Source organism: Phalaenopsis equestris, unplaced genomic scaffold (genome assembly GCF_001263595.1).
Source record: "Phalaenopsis equestris unplaced genomic scaffold, ASM126359v1 Scaffold000054, whole genome shotgun sequence".
Classification (NCBI taxonomy): domain Eukaryota; kingdom Viridiplantae; phylum Streptophyta; class Magnoliopsida; order Asparagales; family Orchidaceae; genus Phalaenopsis; species Phalaenopsis equestris.
This window is the reverse complement of record NW_018164496.1, coordinates 3,549,857-3,571,323: the sequence shown is the minus strand read 5'-3', so window position 1 is coordinate 3,571,323 and position 21,467 is coordinate 3,549,857. Positions and strand designations below refer to the sequence as shown.

The following is a 21,467-nucleotide window of genomic DNA, read 5'->3' as shown; positions in this document are numbered from 1 at the left end:
GGCATTTGTTTGACAAGTTGTCGATTAACTCTCTTATATTTCTATTATTGGGGAATCAACCAATCTGTCTCATTATTTTTTGTTGAATTTCATAGTGATGTTCTATCTACTTTTGAATGGAACCTCCTTTGACTAATCTTGGAGCATATAGATATCTTGTTATTTTGGAATATTTTTTACTTTATTTCTGCACTTCTGATTGTGACCCTATAGCTTTTAGAAACTCCTGTTTTTAAAATTCTCATGTGTGTTAATTTAACAAAATAATGAATTTAGTTGGAGGTGACCCTCAAACTTCTCAAAAGACTAAAAATAATAAAGCAGGTAGATAAAAGGCAACCTTATGATAATTCAACATGGATTATAGGATGTGCTTTTATGTAAAAATAATATTCCTTGCAAAACAAAATATGACAAAAAAATCACCACTACGCAACAAAGGATCTTTTATTTTGATTTTTTTTGTGAAATCAGCAGTTCCCTGCCAATGGATTAGATGGGCTACCAAGATCCAAAACCAGCCTCAGCAACAGTTCAAAAAAGCCGGAATGTTATCAGAAACCTCTAGAACCCAGCAGATTTTTCAAGCTTCTGAATTTGATTCAAGAATATCCACGTCATCTGCAGCAAATAGAAACCACAAATCAATTCAATGGAACGGATTGCACGTCAAGGAGTATTAGACTCAGTCTGGTGGGAGACCATGAACAGAAATACATATAAGAGCAAGAGTTAACAGGGAAATGAAGTAAAACAATAAGCAGATAAGAATTTCCATTATGTTACCAATGTGGAGTAGGGATATAGGCAGTATTTGACAGCAGGAGATTAGACTGGTATATATATGTTTTTCAACAGTGGCTAGGACTGCAGAGCTCTGCTCAATTGGAGCTCCTTCTTGATATAAATAAGCGTTACATGGTTAGGTTGGTAATATTTGTTTCGCAACAGCGATGTGCAGAGTTATCAATGAACCAATATGCTCGAGAAAGTATTCATGGCTCTGCTTGATTGGAGTTAGTTTTTTATCATTTAATTAATTAATTGAACAAATTTAAATACTTTAATGAATATTTAATTAATAAATAAACACACTTAGATTGTTTGTTCGATTAATTTACAATTAAGAACAATATCATTTAAAGCTCGTGAATAAACTCGTTAAGAAGCTCAATTCAGGTTAAGAAATATACCAGGTAAGACACCCGATTACAAATTTATTTATATACGTGATTATGTGTGAATCTTGTTATCCTCTATATTAGATTGTTGTTGTTCAAGAATAAAAAGTCACATCAACAATCTTATCAAACCAAGTTCGAGGAGGCTGCTTCAAGCCATACAATGACTTCCTGCGCCTACACATCTTGCCCATTGTCTGGAGTGTACTAAATCCTAATGGTATTTCCATATATATCTCCTCCAGTAACTCACAGAGAAGAAATATGTTCTTCACATCAAGTTGGGGTAACCTCCAGCCACTATTTACTGGCAAAGAAACCAGTTTCCTTATTGTGCTCATCTTTGTTACTAGTGAAAAAGTTTCTTCATAGTCAATGAAATGCTGACTATACCCTTTCGCCACTAGTTGTGATTTTGTACCATTCCACCTTCCCTTCAAGAGTTTGCTTCTCTGCGAAGATCCACTTGCCCCAGTGGCACTATCTCTCATGTTCGATTTTTATCGAGATCTCTAAACTTTTCATGCAACGCATCTTTCCACTTAGGATCCTCCTTAGCAATCTGCCAACACATAAGCATATAGACAGTGTCCAAATATGCAATGAATGCTCTATGTAAATGTGATATATTAGAATATGAAATAAAGTTAGCAATGTCACGATCTCACCCATAACGACTGGGAGGATGTCTCGCATTGTTGAGAGAGGTCCACTTTAAAGTTGTGGGGTTAAGAGAATGAAGACTCATATCACCTGAAGATTCTGAGTAGAAGGTGGACAGTGTAGGTGTCTCAATAGTTGGGAAAGGCATTGATAAGAGACTTGCTAGCACAAGTGACACTTCAGTAACTATTCCCTAATTTTGTTTCCTTCTTCGTGTATACACCTTTAGATCACCTTCAGCCTGAATTTCACCATCACTGGGTTCACTCTCCTCATTTTTCTTTTCATTGGTACCCTTCATTGTACCCTTACCAACTGCAGATTGTATTGTATCATCGACAATTTGAATGCTTTCTAGTAGTGCTAAGGGAGCTGAGAAGGAAAACTCTCTACAGTGCCATTTTTTTAGCGTTGCAATGACAAATCGACAGCGTTGTAGTACAGTTTGTCGCGATGTGATGCAACGACTAGACAAAGCAGTTATTGTTCTGTTTTGAAGCACATCCGAGAGAGTTATGGAGTAAACCAGAGCAAATTTTGGGTAATTTGAAAACTAGAAAGTATATAGGGAGCGTTTGTAGTGTATCATGAGGAGATAATGCCACTAGTGTTAGTAGTGGAAGTGCGAGTGAAAGGAAGAGTGTGTTTGTGTAAAAGGAGATAAGCAAGAGCCGATTGGTCTTCTTCAGCTTAAATTAGATTTGATTCTTTGAACTTTAGCGTAAGCTTGCATTATATTTGATGTCAACAACAAATTTTTATCACCAGGTACGAATCTCAATGCATTTTGAGCAAAAAAATATTCCAAATTCAAATTCAGGATCATTTATGCCCCGAAACAACTTTATAATCATATTGAGCATCTCGACAAGACGAGCTCAATAAAATCGAAAGAGATGCAATTCGAATTTAAATAAGCCCAAATCAAAAACTAATCAAAAGCTTTGCATCAATTGGAAGGCCAAACGATCTCAAAATTTGGCATGTGTATAGTCAAATTGAGTGGCTTAACGAAAGAAAATCAGCAAGCTTAAGATTATTCAATTATAAGATCATTAAGGTATTTAAATATTGTAAATACTACCTATAATCAAGGGAATCAATGTGAACATGCAAATGAAATGTTTTGGAAGATAGATGAATTTATCAAAATGCACCTCTCAAAAAATTATAAATTGACCTCTATTCTTCGCTTAGAAGGGGGAATAAGAAGATAAGAGAAGAGTGAACTAAGAATTAAAGTTAAACTCTTAAATTATGACGGTTGTCGCTAGCCATATGAAATTGCGACCAACCACCAGAGAATGAATCGGTCACCAAAGGTTATTCTTAACCACCACTAGTCATTATTGTAGCAAACTATAACTTTTATAACCTCCAACTATGATTTTTATAGTTAATTAAGGCTTTTATTTTCAACAATTGCTATTAAAGCGCAACCATGACCATTGTAATTTTGTAATCTCATCTTCACTAATATAAGTGAAAAGCGGATCTTTATACATCTAATTATATAGTGAATTATTTTAGCTGGAGTAGGCCTCGTGTTTTTTTTCCATTTCAAAATTTTTTCACGTAAGAAATCCTGTCATCTCCCATGACTTTTCTTTTATCTATGTTCATGCTAGATTTGTGTGCAATACTAATTAGTTAGATTATCATTCTTTCACCATGAATTTTCTAGCATGCAACAATACTTGTACCATTGTGTTTGTTTTTATTGAAAATATTTATGTGAAAGGGTTTGGTAGCTCCAATTTCAGATAAGATTAGAAAAAATCGCCTTAGAAGATTTTGTCACATTAAACATCAGCCATCCGATGAAGAAGAGTAGATTTTTTATATTTGACTGATATAAAGAAAGGTAGAGGTAGACATAAAAAGACTAGGAAAATTTGAATAGCAAATGATCTTAATTTAATAGAATTAAAGGAAAATTTGTCATTCGAAAGAATACAATGAAGAAAAAAGATTCCTGCAGCCGACCCCACTTAGTAAGATAAAGGCTTGTTCTTGTTTTATCAAAAATATTTAGAAACTAAGCCAAACATTCTCTGATTTATATTAAAAATTTTATGTCGTTTATGTGATTAGTTTAAATTTCAATGAAGAATTATTTTGCTTAACCCTACGCTTTATTTAATTATGTTTGACTCACAGATATTTTAAAACCAAATATGACCTAGTAATTTTGATGAAAACATAGTGGAATAAGAGGGCTAACAATCAGTATTCTAAAAGCATAAACATATTATTTTTTTAAAAAAAATTTCGCTTATTGGAGGAATATTGCTCATAGTCATTTACATGCTTCAAGATAGGCACATCTCTAAATTGTAATAATGAAGACTCAATGTCTCTTAAATCCAAGGGGAGATACAAATATAAGAGTGACAATCTGCGAGAGAACCTTACATAAAGGTTAGGTACTAATAGATTCAAAGAACTTTCTCGTTTGCAAAAACCAAAAAATTTAGCTTTAAAAACTTTAAATCTTGAATGTGTTGTTGGATAAAACATCGGTTTGAAAAAATTAATATTTAACTTAATTAGACTCAATCTCAATTCTTGTGAGAATCTCTTATTTTTATCATTTTATCACTTGAAACTCAATCTCAATTCTTGTGAGAATCTCTTATTTTATCATTTTATCACTTGAAAAGGCACGTGCAATTGCGTACACTATATAAGTCGGTCAATAACAGAGCAACAACACTCACAGAGAAATGAATCAAGATGATTAGTGTTGACCTTGCTTTCGGTCGAGGTGTAGTTTCCCCTCCTTAGTAGTCTAGGAACTAGCCGTAGAACCTTTCTGTCGACTACATCTAGAAAACTAGTAAAGGAGCCCTCACCGTTAGCAATTCTGGACTTCTCTTCGCTCGACTTGACGTTCCATGTAGTAATCTTAACCGCTATTGTTTGGCAGGTAGGGCTACTCCGAAGGAACTCAAGGAGCATTCTTATAGGACTGACAGCCATAGGCCCCCGGCCATAGGAGTGACTCTACTCGTTGATTTGGCGCCGCTGCGCTCTCCGCTGTCCTGTTTAATCGAATTCGAGCCGAAATTTTGACAGGATTCGGACCGCAACGCTTTTTTGTCCCAATCGTCAACAAAGTTGCTCGGACGACTCCGGATGATGAAACGGAGTGCCGGAGTGCGCCGAAGCGTCCGGAACGTCGATTTTGCTTAAGGAGGACGTTCGCTTCATTGCGACAACGTGTTTTGGGGAAAATACCTATTTAAGTGTTTATTATAATAATAAATAATATTTTATTTTTATTATTATTATAATTAATAATCTGTATTAAAACCCTTAACCTAAATTTCTTCCCCCCCCCGCCTCATCACTTCGAACCCGTGGGCCTGCCTTAGCCCTAGGATGGCTCGTTCGGTCGCTCGGCCCGCTCCTTCGTGTCGTTGGAGAGGCTTCGTTCCCGCGTTCGCCTCGCACGCGGGAAAGATCACGTAGGCGCCCATCGCTCGTATCCTATCTTCTGCGATATGGGTTCGATCTCCTCTGTCGCAGATCGTATCCTCTGCGAGGATCTAATCCTCCGCATCTCTCGATCCCTCTGTCGTATCTTCTTAATCATTCGTCTCCTTTGCCCTTAGCGTATATGAGAGCTCCTCTATGAAGCTTCCAAGGGGGCCAAAAATCTTTCTAAGGGAGAAAACTCTGCTCTTTTTCTTTCTCACTCACTTCTTTGATCTTCTGGTGCTTGAATCGGTTTCCTCCTGCTATTGGGAGAGGAAGTGAAGTTCCGGAGTGCTTTTAGAGTTTCTATGTTACCTTCTTTGTACTTCAAATGATCTTGTGGTGTAGTGCTAGAAGTTAGATTTGGTTAAGCAATGTGGCATGCTATTAATTCTCTCTTTTACTTTGCTTATCTAAAGTGCTGAAGTCATGGCATGTTTCCTACCTTCTGAGCCATATTTATATTAAAAACAATTAAAAGGATGGCCTTGGAATAATTTGGCCCCTCTCATGAGCATGTTAGTATATGTATTGTGAAGCTTTCATTCATTTTCACTCAAAGCATGTGGTAGCTCTATTTTGAGATGTCTTGAAGGCATGAGAATACTGCTCTAACTCTTATTACAGCTTAGTATTGGAGGTCACAATTGCAGCCTGGGGTCTTGGCTGTGGGCCTTGCTTACAATGCTTTGGAATCGATTTGGAGGCTTTGTGAGGGTTTTTCCATTCACTCTCCTATGTATATCAAATATCTCCATAGGATCGGTTTGGGTTTGCCTTGGTCGTGAACCTCTTTTGTGCCTTGGGTTGCTCTAGCCGTGAACCTCTTTTGTGTCTTGGGTTGCTTTAGCCGTGAGCCTTACTTGTGCCTTAGGTTGTCTTTGGTCGTCGGCTTTAGCAGCTGTCCCTTGCTGCCTTTAGCCGTGAGCCTCTTTTGGCCTTGGGTTTCTTTAACCGTGAGCTTTAATAGCTCCTCCCTTTTCTTTTTGTTGCCCTGACCGAGAGCCTTACCTGCTGTTTATCTCTTTCTAGTAACCCCAGTCGTGAGCATTTATTTGATTTTTTTAGAAGATTTTATGCTTATTTGATATGTGAGGCTATGGATTAATTTGGAAGTTGGAAGATTTTGATATCAACTTTGGGATTTTGGGAAGATTTGCAAGCTTTATTTGGGGAGAGCATTTGGTTGATTTTATTAAGCCTACGTCTTTGGGGTTTGGAAAATCAGCGCAAAGTGACCTTTTATGTTTGTTAGGAAAGACCTTGGGCCCTACTTTTCCAGGTCTTTTCGATAGGAGTTTTGAGAACTGATCTATTCTCTTTTTCGGTGTTTTAGATGGATCAGTGTCTCCTCTCTCTCACCCCATTTTTGTTCTTTTCTTTCCTTGTTTCTTGGTTCAGTTTTTCGATGTTTATGTCCGACGCATAAGTGTCCACGTATAATCTTTTGCTATACGTGAAACCATCAAGCAAGGTCGCAAGTAGTTTATTTTGGGGCGTAGGGTGGTGATGATAAAGGCACACCGAAGATAGAACAGAAAGATGTCCTATCCTATAACATCAAAATCCAAGTATTTGATGAACAATAGGATAACGGTATCCTTCAACGACATAAGTCTAGCAGGAGTTGGCTCAAACATCCTTAGATAGTTGGCAGTCTCACGCCCGACAGCGTAATCGACTTGTGGACAATAAAAAAAAATTGTTAAAACTTATTTCAAAAAAATAATAATAATAATAATATCGCTATAAAATGAAATTTAATAATCTTTTTTTTTTTTTGAAAACCTATGTGCATGTCAAAAAAAAAACATAAATTTTAAAATAAATTTTTAAAAATTGATTGTCCACCTAACGAATACCTGTTTAGGCTGAGAAGTAGCCCTCTAGACACCCTTCTAGACGAGTGGCGGGTTCTATACATTCGGGTGACCGAGTAGTCTTCATGGACCCTCGAGTACATATACATATATCTAAGCCTAGCCCTACACAAGTGTTTGCGGTCCCCCTTACCTGAACTTTTTGTCTTATCGAAGCTTTGGACATAGCACTCGTGTTTCTTTTCTTTTCTTCAAGATTTCTCCGAGATTTTTGAAGATGTTTACTCGAGTCTTTTCTCGTTGATTTTCTCGAGTTTTCGGTCATGAGTCGTCGTTACACTCTTTTTTTTCGGATTTCCCGGATGGCTTTTCTTTCAGATTTCGCTTTTTGCAATACATTTCAGCTTGCTATATTTAAGAAACAACAGATCCCACGGACGTACAAGTTCGTTTTAAATTTACAGAATGTTATGCTATTCTTGTTTATACCTGCTACTACCCTGTACAACATGTTATTCTATTCCTGTTTATACCTGCTACTGTTCTGTAAAACATGTTATACTGTTCCTTTTACTGTACTTGTCACCACTCTATATAGCATATTATACTGTTCCTTTTACTATACCTGCTACTGTCATATATGGCATGTACACTGTTTCTTTTATTGTGTTTTCTACTGCTTGTCTTGTACTGCACATTTTATATTACATAGTCTTAAGCATGTCTTCTTTCCATATAGGGTGCTTAGAGAACTATTATCATAGGGTCGTTTGATTTGACATAATAACTGGACACCCTAGAAAACTTAAACTCGTCACGACAAAGAGCTTGGAGTTAGCGCGGTGGGCAGCACGACCATCTTCAACAGCAGAATATGTCCTCCCTAGCTAAACCATTCCTTTCTTAGAATTTAAAATAACAATCCATAGGATTTCGAGGTTGTTCGTCTAGTGCAACATAAATGTTGAACATTTTTCGTTAGGTATTCGTATGACTCTGTTGTACGATCTAAGCCCTAACTCGTTTTAGTATTCCAAGGTTGTCGTCCTTTAAGACCTAAATCCTCACATCTTCCAGATTATTTGTGTGAGTGTTTCACACGAATGTAAGTCCTAATTAAATAAAATTGACAGGATAAAACACTTGAATATTCCTCCTCAAAACTGAAGACAAACAAAAGAACCCAACCCAAAGGGTCGGCTAGGAAGCCACCATGGATCTCCTCTGGATTTGTGGCATCCCCTAGTTCTTTTTCCTTTGGATCATTTAATAAATGTCGCAAGTTTGAACCATTCCCTTTTGCACACCTCTGTCTAATTTCGTTGAAAAGTCACATCCTTTTGAAGTCCTTGAAGATAATTTTTCTTGCTTTTTATCGAGAGTATTCTTAAGTGATTTTAGTCATTTAAGATGTAATTAACTATAGAGGTTTGTCCTTATATGGAGCTTTTCCGAACCTAGCTTAAATAAACTCTATTTAATTTTTCATATTAAATAGGGGAATTTGTCGGCAAATAAAATGGTTTTGCAGACCAAACGGACGTCATATATATCTTAATTTATCTGATCGAGTCTCATCATCAAATCTTGTGTTTATTCCTCGGGATAGATACAGGATTTGAGGTAAAGCGTTCTTTCGGATTTGAGGTAGCATTTAAACTATAAAAAATATGGGGTCAGTTTGATTTTCATATTTGATTTTAAACTTAAATCTATATATAAATTAAAACGTCCTTCCGAAGCGGGCGACGGGATTTCGATTCCGGTGACTGACAGCTTCTCACGGGCGACTCCTCCCCCAATCCACCCATCCACCCTTTTCCCCGCCGACGGTGAGCAGAGAAGAATTTCCATTTTGTATGTTACTAATGTTTATTACAATCAATGTATATATAGGCAATATAAAGCCGTAGGTGGTTAGATTGGTATAATTTGTTTTGCAATAGAAGCTAAATATTATTTAGTTTGTTTACAGTGGACGGCTGTAATCAAATGGAAGAAAAGTTGGCTGTTACAGTTTGTTGTTATTGGCATAGTTTATTGATTCCATTATTATATCATGTGGTGCTCGTATGCAGGTAAAGAGTAATTGAAATGAAACTGTGGAACGAATTTCTTACCATGACATGTGGAGCAATTCTTACGCAGTAAACAGGAAATCCAGTGTAAAATTTGAAAGGTCCCCCACTCTTCAAGGTCTTTATGGCACAGTCGAAAGAACCGCTGTAGGGATATTTCCCAGAGGCATCTGGCTGCATTTTCTGAATCTGCGTCTTTACATAGTCAAAGGGCAAGCTGCAGGCAGATGCAAAGAATCCTGAAACAGCACTGGCTCCTGCAAATACACCAGAAAATCAACATTCTCGAAAAATTCGAATATTAGAATTTGATGGGCTAAACTTGAAGCAGTAAATTTCTCAGTCAATGTTCTCAACATTTAAAAAAAAAAAAGACAGAATTGGTGGGAAAGAGAGCTTGATTAACCATGACTAAAGTAGTTTGCAGAGACCAAGAGATCATAATGATCATAATCATCATAATAGTGTTGATGATGATGATGACTACGACGACGATGATAGTGGCACCCAACTTTTGGTGTTCCCCTAAAACCTTTATGTAAGGTTCCCTCACATGCAATAGAACACCAAAAGTTGCAAGTCACTAACCTAGAGAAAATTTTTTTTCTCCTTTTTTTTTTTTTTTGGTATCGAATGACTTAGGTCATCAATATATCTAGTTCAAACTTCAGTAGACCAAAGTGGTGGTAAGGTAGGACACAGATGAGATCAATTCCAAAGCACAATGATATTCTTCATTGCAGATATTCAAATTGAAATTGTATCTGTTCAAACTAAAAACAAGTATGTAATCAACCACAATAAAAAAAGTCAACCTGTCCATAGAAAATGGGTACTGTAAAACGAAGTACATTTCATTCTAAACAATGTTTTTTTCCTTCTTAAATTTCAATGTACCAAGTATCACCATCGTTGTATGAGTTCATGTTAAAATCCATAGACTACATTCTTCTGGATCATATGCAGATTAAGAATCCGTATGTGTACATGAAGTTACAGTGATAACACACCAATAAAATACACTGCCTGCTCTTACCAAGAACTGTGCTAACTTCTCCAAAACCAAGCGAATCCCTGAAAAATTCAACACTTTGGTCGTAAGAGGCCAGCATGCCCATGTTCAATGCCATTGCCCTCACTATTGTTGGACCCGCCCCTTTCCAGAGAGCAAGAACCCCTTCATCAGCAGTAATTCGATAGAGTGCATGGAAGGCATTTGTGTAATTCCTGCGTTGTGCTGGGGGTAAAGTTGCATCAGCCTGCATGCGGATTAGTGAAAGATCAGCTGGACTACCAACACAAGCACCTATAGCTCCGGCTGTCAAACCGATAGCAGCTTTTTGAAGGAGTGGTAAGGGCTTCCCTTCATTAGCCTCAGTTGCTTTGTTTGTCAATACCCTGGTCAATAAGCAAACGTAAGTATTTGACTGTGAAGGGTTTGGGGGAAAAAGAACAAATAATGGGCCCTCATAGAAAAAATTAAATACACAAGCAAAGCATGGTAAATTTTTCGAATGACCAAGGAAAGCAAATCATAGATGGCATTAATGTGTAATGCTAAATGATTCAAAATTTCCTTTCCAAATTCAATCCAACCCTCACATTAAAAAAATAAGCCAAAAATTCACCGAAATTACAACCTGGCCACTTTCTCACAATCAGACAGTCTTGATTGGAGTGTATAACATTTCATGGAATTAATAAACTCAGTGTCCAAAGCTACTTGAAGATATTGATGGCCAACAAAGCATATATATATATTTAGTTTATCCAGAGCATTATTAACCTAGAGTTAATCTGAAGATAACCAAACAATGCATATATCAGAAAATTTGCAAACAACTTCCATAAGAACTGCCAGATCCAGCTAAATTCACGATACATTTTAGTTGCATCATTTGAAGTAGCCAGGCAAGATATAGCTTGAACCATTCCAATGCCATTGGTAATAGACTAGATTAATTTAATAGCTACCAAACTTGACATAAAATGGATTGTTCCTAAGCACAAGAACATCTGACCTTCATAAAACTATATACCTAAACAGAAAACAACTTTACTGCCCACATCAAGCTAGCAGTAACTCCTAACCAAACTGAGAGCAAAAAGGAAAGAATTAAGCATTAAAGTAATTTCTATAAAAACAGCAATTCTTTCTAGAAACAGAAATTATCATACCTAAATGATCCAAGCCGAGCTGTTGTGTAAGTAGCTTGCCTTAATAGCCCAGCTGAAAGACCCTGCTCCATGAAAAGAAAATTCTAGGTAAAAACTTCAGAGATCAAATAAGAAGACTTAAAAAAAAATAGGACCTCAATAATTAAGATAAATAAAAAAAACGTTGTGTGCCATCAGAATATATGTCCCCTCTGCGTGATCCTTTACTTGTCCAATGCAATCTTTCTCAGAGGGTGCAGCATGAAAGAAGGATCATCCTATCAATCATATTTCAGACCTCTACTTCCCAAAAATTATGGTCAAGGCTACCACCTGAACAATCAAAAATATGTAATCCTGAGTTTCCTGAGTTTTAGATCATGTGATAGGGTTGGTGTAGCACCTGTGACAGACAAAATTAGAGAAAGTCATCTTAGATGGTTTGGTCACATTAAACGTCTGATGATCCGATTAGGAGAGTAGATGTTTTAGATTTGACTTGTGTTAAGAAAGGCAGAGGCAGACCTAGGAAGACTTGGGCTTATTGTATAAAAAAGGATCTTAATTTACTAGAACTAAATGAAAATATGACACTAAATAAGACGCAATGGAGAAAACCGATTCATGTAGCCAACCCCACGTAGTGGGATTAAGGCTTTGTTGTTGTTGTTGTTGTTGTTGCTGAGTTTCCTGAGTCCTATCACATTCTCTACAAAACATGTAGTTTCCTTCAACCCTCGTTACCAAGACCTAGCTTGCATTTGTTCTACTATTGTCTTAGTTTAACTGATTACCACATTTGATCTGATTCATAGTTTTCGTAAGGCTCCATAGTAGTGAAAAAATTAGTTAGAGCATTTTACTTTAAATAATTTTATGATTCATAATCAGGACATATCCAAGTCTAATGGGTAATCGAGTAATAATTTTAATAGAATAAATATTTACCATTTTAATTTCCTGAATAGAATGGCATAATATCCTAGATGTTTTGGGTTAGGAATGTCACTTCCAAGAGACTATTTTATTGTCTGATAAAAAAAAAGTAGCATTTTCAAGCATCTATGATTTGGTAGAGGAGAAAATACAAAGGAATGCTAATCATACTTGTCAATGATGAATAATTCACCATAAATACAAAGATCTTCATTAGCCATAATGTATAATACATGCCAACAAAAACTATTTTAAACATAGAACAATAATAAAATTATGGATAAAAATGCATCTAAATATATATAAACAATCATGGGACTAATGAATTAATTAAGAAAATATGTTAAAAAGGACCTCAAAAATTTAGATTTGATAAAGAAAAAACAAGGGATCGAATATTAATATCAATTTTTAAGTGTAAAATAGCAAAAATGTATTGCAAATTGTCAATCCGCATTAGAAAGAAATCCCCATAATATATTTAACTAATTGTAATTCCTTTATTACATATTTTAGTTTTCTATTTTCGCATTTTTAGAGGGACTCCTGTTTTGGTTCCTTTTATTATTATTAATGTTAGCTTCTGAGAATCAATGTCTTTGGCTTCGTTCAGCTTCCTCTGCTTCACCGTCACCTTGTGACGAGAATAAAACTTCGTTGATCGTATGCTTCGTCTACTTCAATCTTCAGTCATCTTCATCCACTTTGTCTGTGTCGATCGAAGTCGTCTGCTTTGTTGGACTTCATAGGCTTGGTCAACTTCATTTGCTTAGTTCAACTACATCAATTGTTTCCTTCGGTGCTTCGTCGTCTTCCTGATTGGCATCGTCAGCTTTGTTCAATCGTTTCGTCTTCTCCTAGCTGGTTGGTGCAAAGTGTCTTCACAGCAGCTCGTATAGCTTCATCATTCAATTTGTCAGTTTCATATGTTTGTTGTCACTATCTCTATAACGTTTTATGTTTATTGGGCATTGTAGGCTTTACTGTTCAGTGTCGCCTGTTTGGTTTGATTCATCTTCATTTTGATCAGGTTGCTCGCCCTGTCCATTTGAACGGTTTGAACCACTCCATCCACCCCCGCAGAATGGATTACTTCGCATTCGAACATACCCTTGCTCCGTCTGAATCGTTCGATTCAATTTTTTCTGTTCATTTCCTTCAGTCTCTGGTGAATCATCCTCTCTACTTTCTTCTTGAATCTGAGAAGGGTCAATTGAAACAGATTCTTATTTGTTGTCATCTCACGTGTCACCAGACCGACCACTTCTTGCTGAAAGAGCTATGAACCTTCCTCTGGTTCATGATCGCTCGTCTAGTCAAGCAGTCAAATTAAGGGTCCTCATTCCTCAAGTTCCTATTTGCTTGTCCAATCGACAGTTTAACTAAGAGAACTCTTGCTTTTGTTCATGCAATAGGCCTTCTTGATTTATGATTCAAATGGTCAAACACAGCATGATCTCAAAATCTTATTCCTCAAAAGTCACATTCAAATTCGAGCCTACGTCCCTTGTCCCTATCATATCTTCAAACAACAATTTAAAATTCAGTTTATTCACTAAGGAGCAAATTGAGGCAGTACAAAAAATATTCAGTAATTGTTCAAAACATGTATCTGTCGAGCAACATATCAATTTGTTGGCACACCAAGGGATCTTATGTCATGCTTTTAGTGTCCAATGAAATAAATTAAAACATTAGATGATTGATTCCAGGCCATAGACCTTATGACGTCAGACATCAATATCTCAAAAATTATAACCCATGTATTAATCAATCTTTGGTTCGAATAGCCAATTGTTCATTCTCACCAATAGCAAAAACTGGATCAATTAAATTGAGAAGGATCTTCAACTCTAGTTTGTGCTTTATATTTCAAAGTTAAATTACAACATTCTCTCAATCAACAAACTGATTCTGAACCTAAAATATGTGACTAGATTTTATTTTAACTGTTGTAATTTTCATGTTGTAGATTCGGGAAAGATGATTGGCAATACTGGATACATGGTGTTCTATACTTGCTAAAAAAATAACTTCATCGGTAGGCAATATCATCGGTAAAGTAATTTTTTTTAGTCTAGTTCAAATTCTCTTTGTCTCTATTGTAAAAGGCATTTTATGGGGCGCATCCTAAAGCGAGGAATAAGCCTATTCGCCCCAAACCTGTGAGGAGGCATAATGCTCACAGGGCGTACACCCGGGAGCGCCCAAAAAAGAAAAATAAAAAGCCATAATTCTTAATACATAATCAACGCTAATTCAAGGTCTCCCCACGCAGTCGATCTCCCGCACCATCTGCTTCCTCCCTCACACACAGAGACACGAAAGAACTTGCCGCCATTAGCTTCGCCGCTCCCGCAGCAGGCAATCGTGTCGTCTGCTTCGATATTTATCAATGACTAAGAATCCGATATTTATCAACGTAAAACTAATCAACTTGCAAAGCATATCGAACATGTATATTCCAAATTGTAATACTTCACATCTTTTTTCTACATTTCACAATGATATATGGGGACCTACACACAAACAATATAAATAGGGCACGATAGTTTATATCATTCGTACATGATCACAAAAGAACAATATGGGCATTCCTTTTGAAAGAAAAATCAGAAATAGCCACAAAATTTTAATCCTTTCATTCCATAATTCTCACTTAATTCAAAAGTAAAATTCAAATTCTTAAAACCGACAATGCTACGGAATACCTTAATTGAATGTTTGGCCATTATCTTTTCAAACATGATATTATTCATTTAAGTTCTTGTGTGAATATTCCTCAACAAAAAAAAATACATAAAGAAAAAAAACACTAAGTTGAGATAGCTCATGTTATTATGTTGTTTAATCATGTATCTAAACAATTTTGGGGGGAAGCCATTCTTACAACAATATAACTCACACTAAGATTCCTAGTCGAGTCCTAAAATTTCAAATTCCCCATAATGTTCTCATTGACTGCTTCCCACACAGCTCTTTTTCTGTTGACTTATCATTGAATTTTTTTTTTGTTCTGTCTTTGTTCACATCCATCAACAACACCGCACCAAAATTGATCCCAAGTCTCTCTGATGCATTTTAATTTGTTAATAATCCAATCAAAAAGAGCATAAATACCACTCTCCAATCACTCAGAAAATATATACAACTCCATAAATGTCACTTTCTTTGAAAATAAAGCATATATTTCCCAAATCTAAAGTTCAAAGGAGAACGCGAGAGAATATCACATTTGAAAATTTTTCCAAAATACTCCAACCAATTTTCTTTTCTAACTAAACAAAATTTTGTCCCTCAATCAGCTCTTCTTGTCTGTACTCCACATCAACCAACTCCACTTGAAGAATCAAACTCTAACACAGAAAGAGTCCCAATTGTCTCCACTCCAACTTAACATGACACCAATGATCAAAATTTTTGTGTTTACATCAGGACCATTGAGCATGCATTGGACACTGTGCAGGTTCAAGATTGTCAAAAGCCAGAACCAAATCCTACTGATAAACATAATGGTATGGATTTCTCAACTCAAAACTTTCTTACACCAGTGGTTGATAAGTTTAATCAACCAGTTGCACACAGTAAAACTATCTAAGGGTGCCTGTTCATCCAATTGGAAGATATGTAGCCTATTGGAAGTTGTTACCATAGGTCTTTTATGATAAACGTTGATGGTGTGTAGGTTCCCAACTCTATTTAAAAGGCTCTAAATTCCAACATGGAAGCGGGCATTTGAGAAAAAAACAGGCTATAGAAAAGAATACCACATTAACCACTTACAATGTTACCTCATAAAAAAAATAGTAGGTTACAAATGGATATTCACGATCAAATATCAAGTGTAATGAAATGTAGAGAGACTCAAAGTAAAACAAGGGCTTCACGTACTTATACAAGATTGGGACTATCAGGAAATATTTAAACCTGTTGCCAAAATTAATACTATTCGAGTTTTACTCTCTAGCAGTAAATCAAAATTAGCCTTTATACCAACTTAATGTCAAAAATGCCTACTTGAATGATGCGCTTAGAAAATCAATTGAATAATACATTAGTTTGCAAGTTGAAGAAGTCCTTATATGGCTTGATGAAATCTCCTCATACTTAGTTTGACAGGTTTGCTAAAACAAAAATTACAAATCAATATCATCAATGTCAAGCCGATCATACATGATTTGCTAAATCCAATTATAGAAGCAAAATTGTTATTATCATAGTATATGTAGATGATATTATCTTGACAAGTGATGATTCAAAGGAAATTATCAGGCTAAAAAGAATGATTGCAACAGAATTTGAGATCAAGGATCTCGAGAATTCCGATATTTTCTAGAAATGAAAGTAGTTCGGTCTATAAAGGGAATTGTCATATCCGAAAGGAAGTACATCTTAGACCTGTTAAGTGAAACTGGCATGCTTGAGTGTAAACCGGTTAACAAACTTATGGATTCCAACAAAATAATGAGCAGAAATGAAGAAAGTCGTCCAATTGACAAAGGAAGATATCAAAAATTTGTGAGCGAACTACTTTTCCTATCAAACAGCATATTCAGTAAGTGTAGTAAACTAGAATATGAATAACACAAATGAGGATCATGATAAAGCAATGAATATAATTTTGAGATACTTGAAGATGACTCCTGGATATGATTTGTTCTTCAAAAAATCTTTAAACCATGATATTGAGATATAATTAGATGCTAGCTAGGCAGGAGAGATAACTGATACAAAATCAATCATCGGATACCTGTTCATGCATCTAGGGCAATCTTGTCACATGGAGAAGCAAAAAGAAAGCTGATGTCTCTCAAAGTAGTGCAGAATCTGAATGTTGTACTCTTGCACTAGGAACATGTTAAGGAAAAGTGAATTCAAAGGATATGAAGAGAACTTAAGGTTGAGATAAAGAACACAATTAAGATGTTCAGTGATAGCCAAACAGTTATTAGTATAGCCAAAAATCATGTGCATAAGGAAAAAACAAAACACATCAAGATTGACATAGAATTCATCTCAAAAAAGGTTAATAATGAAAATTTTCAGCTCAATTATGTTCCTATAGAACTTCAGAATATTGATATTTTTACCAAAGCACTATCAATGGCCAATCATGATAAATTGAAGTTCGAGATTGATTTGTACAATAAATACAACACAGCTTGAGGGGGAGTATGAAGTGTTAATCCGCATGAGAAAGGAATACTCATAACATATTTCACTAATTAAGTTTCTGTATTAGATATTTCATTTTTTTGTTTTTCTTATTTTCATAAGGATTTCTAGTTTGATTCATTTCATTATTATTATTATTATTATTATTATTATTATTATTATTATTATTATATATTTATTTATTTATTTATTTATTTATATATATATATATACATATATACAGGAGTAATGTATTGGGAGAGCGATAAATAAATTTTTTTTTAGAATTTCTATATGGTAGCTTTGTCAAAACCGAGAGTGTCAAAGCTTTCATTCATCAACATTGAAGCTAAGGGTAAACCTCCATTAAAACTGAGTACATAAACTTTGGTTAAAGCTATCAAGATCCTCTGTCAAAGCCAAGAGAAAGAAAGACTCATATATTGACACCAAACTCCAAGCCCAAGCTAATAAGGTGAATCGCTCTAATGTCATCATCGAAGCCGAGAGTGTAGAAGGTTCATTGCTATACGTAGCACTGACCTTGTTCGTGTTTGTCTAAGCCAATAGCGTGCCCCATATGAAAAATTGGCACTTTAGATGCCTTAATAAATACTAATTAGACTAAAATAAAATAAATAAATAAAGGATAAATACTATTAATATCAATGTCAAATTTTAAATTATAAAAAAATCAAAATAGTGCACACCATATGGACTATAAGCTAATGCTTGTGCATGGCATAGATAGCGTGTGCATTTTTCAGGGGGTGCACCACGCCACACTATGCACCATAGAGTACTATTTTGTTATATTGAAATGCATGTTACTAATCCTAAGAAAATTATAGTTATATCCACATATACACAAATATGTACAAAAGCACAAGAAAGTGTATATTAAATTATATAAAATGTTAAACAAATAGAGTATTGTAAATGTAACACAATTTATAAATTACGATCATATACTTCTATATGAAAACTCGTGTATCAATTTCCCCCTAGAATAGCCCTTAGTTTTCTCCCAGCAATCCAATCACTCGTCAATCAATTCCGTCCTTAATTGATCCTCAATTTCATTCCAGTTTTTTTGTACAGATTGTCGCATCTAGCGGCATTTATTCCTCTTCAACCTCAGTTGACAGCTCTCTTACTCCCATTTGGAAGTCCGTTGGTTCCTCTCCCAAATTTATGTGGAAAAAAGCTGAAATGATTTAATTCCTACTGTTATGTCCAAAACCATGCACAGCTTTTAATGTTTCCAATTTTATTGTTTCCTTACAACCATATTGTAATCCTACTTTGATCCTTCCTTGTTTTAACTGAAACCCTCCGCTGAAACCCATCAGCATGGCTTTCCTAGTCCATTAAGTGCTCAAATTTTGCATGTCTAAGATGTGATTTAAATATGTAGGAATTGTAGACTTAGTATCCATCGTGCATACTCACCTCCTTGCAACCATGAGAGAATTAAGTTTCTCCTAGTCCTTTTTTACTATTCTATTCAGGCTGCAACTCCTTAGTCACATGTATTCTTCCACTTCAACCATGAGATAGCAGCTGACCTCCCCAGACTGAGCAAGCAAGCTAGAAAATAGAGGGTACCATCACAATATGATGGGGAACACCAACCATAAAATCAACAAACCAATGCTGTAAATTTGAGCATGATCACGTAAGACTTCTCACCATCATATTAAAATTTATCCTCCATCATAACTTAATTCAAAAATCTTTGACATAACTGGTTCAACTCATCCTTCTCAAACTAATCAACTAACTCACAATCCTTTAGTAGCTTTACATGACACAAAAAGACAGTTTATAAAAAGCGCCAATAAAAAAAATCTAGAATAGTACTTATACTCTAACATTCTTATAAAGTATCTCCTCTTCTCATGCCCTTGTAGTTTAATAGATTCTAATTTCCAGCTCCTAGAGCATCGATTCCAAAGTTACACATCATATGAGAAACTCTAAGAAGCATCCCTTATTGGAGCAACCAAAAATAATAGCCATAACTGATGAATTCTTGACCATCATGGCCTCTCGAGGAGATATGCTTATAAACAAACCATTTAAACTCCATAATATCCTTTAAGAATCTAAATTATTTATTAGCATGTTAAAAACTCAAAAGATAACTAAAATTTCTGATTGCAATGTCGTATTTTATCCATTAAATTGTATCTTTCAATAACATGGCACGAAGAGGATGATTGGGCTTATAAAACAATGGGATGGCTACCATTTTGAAAATGCAAAGATTATTATCATCGGAACTCTTAACTCTTAAATCAATTAAAAAAAAACCAAATATTACTTCAAGACCTATGCATTTACAACCCATTCATTCTTATTCTCACAATCATATTTCCTTCAATATCCAAACATTTTATTTTGAAATTTGAGAATTAACAATACATAAAATGACTAATTTTCAATGAGTGATACAAAAAATTGCATTTCATTCATAGTAACATTTGAGAATAATTCTCTACATTTAAAAATCTCTAAGGCTCGATGGTTTGTATCCATTATCAACGAATGTAAACATGTAATGGATCTTTCTATTAAAATTCAAAAGTGGTGTAAGTATTATCTTTCTCGTTTTTTTAACATGATAAAAAATTAATTTACTATTAAAATTAGAGGACCTAGATCCAACAATATCAAAGAATATTTTAACCATTATCTTCTCAAACTTCTAAGAAAAATTAACAATACATGAGTATTCATGGGTGTGCATAGCCCAATAAAATCGAATTGTTGAAAGAAAGAATGCTCACCAGTTTGTTACCGCAAAGGCTCTCTTTTTTCAAAAAATAATTTTGGGGTAAACAATTTTAACCACCTATGTTCTAAAAAGTTTACTTACAAAAAAGACTTTGGGTTCAAGAATCCTAGCAATTATTTCCTCATTTCAATACCTCAAACAATCTTAATCTCAAAATAATTGAAAGTATAGCCTTGATTCATACACATTCCCAAAATAGAGTAAATTTGATCCTCAGACACCAATCCTTCATTAGCTATTCTCCCAAATACACACGAAAAGTGTGTGTTTGATCACGTACTTTAATGAAAAAGATAGCATTTTATCATCAATTATCCTAAGAAAAATATATCAATCAAAAATGAATATTTTTTTCATTTTATAGCCGGTCACACTTTCCCAAATTGGTCCTATACTATAATTAATTTCTACTCCTTCACATGTTCACTAAAAAAAAAGGATATCTCAATCTACACAAGTCCAATCAACCAAGTCTATCATTGCTACTAATCAACTGAGGGAATAATTAAGCCTATAAATAAAAAAATAAAAAGTCCTATAAAAATCACTTACATTTATTTTTATCATATGAAAGTTTTCTAATAAGCATAATTTATTCCTTGCAAAAAGACAATATTTTTTATCCCTAAACAATCTCCAATGCTTTCAATCAAGTGAATAGAAATGATACTATGTGGAAGAAAGTTAAGGCCTTTAAAGGCATATGAAACTAGCAAAGCTTCCAAACAAAAAAAGAAATCAATGTGATGTAGATGGGTATTTACTATAAAATAATAAATTGATGATTCACTAGAAAGGCATAAATTCAAATTGGAGGCCGCAAGCTACATTCAAATATGACTAGGGCTGCTAAAAATTTGATTTCAAGCTGTTGGGGTCGGCTGAACATTGGCTCAAAAAAAATTCAATTCAAAATTTTGGTTTGTAGTTCAGCTCGTTTATTTCAATCCAATCTTGATCCGAGACAAAATTCTAATCAATTTTCGAGTGATTAGCAATCTTTGAGCTAAATTCACAATCATTGGCTAGTAGCCCGACTCATTTATTTTGTATACAAGCCAAAATTCGAAACAATCTTTGAGCGATTAACGATCTTCGAGCTAAACTCACAGCACTAAATATGACACTCAAACATGTGATTAATTATCTTGATATATTTGCTCTGGTAGCGAAAATGAACACTGAAAGAGTTCTTTCA

The 21,467-nt window shown here is 35.0% G+C and overlaps 1 protein-coding gene across 1 annotated transcript in view; it reads right to left on the bottom strand.

Annotated features, from left to right (window-relative positions):
- Positions 1–325: 325 nt before the first annotated feature.
- The window catches only part of LOC110019363 (mitochondrial dicarboxylate/tricarboxylate transporter DTC-like), a 32,297-nt gene continuing 11,155 nt past the window's right edge, over positions 326–21,467 (bottom strand). Inside the window, exons 3-6 of the mRNA XM_020717005.1 lie at positions 11,401–11,462; positions 10,259–10,620; positions 9,265–9,479; positions 326–621 (exon numbers count right to left, since the gene is read on the bottom strand). Of these exons, the coding sequence (XP_020572664.1) occupies positions 565–621; positions 9,265–9,479; positions 10,259–10,620; positions 11,401–11,462 (696 nt within the window). The 3' untranslated portion in view covers positions 326–564. The remainder of the gene's footprint in view (positions 622–9,264; positions 9,480–10,258; positions 10,621–11,400; positions 11,463–21,467) is intronic.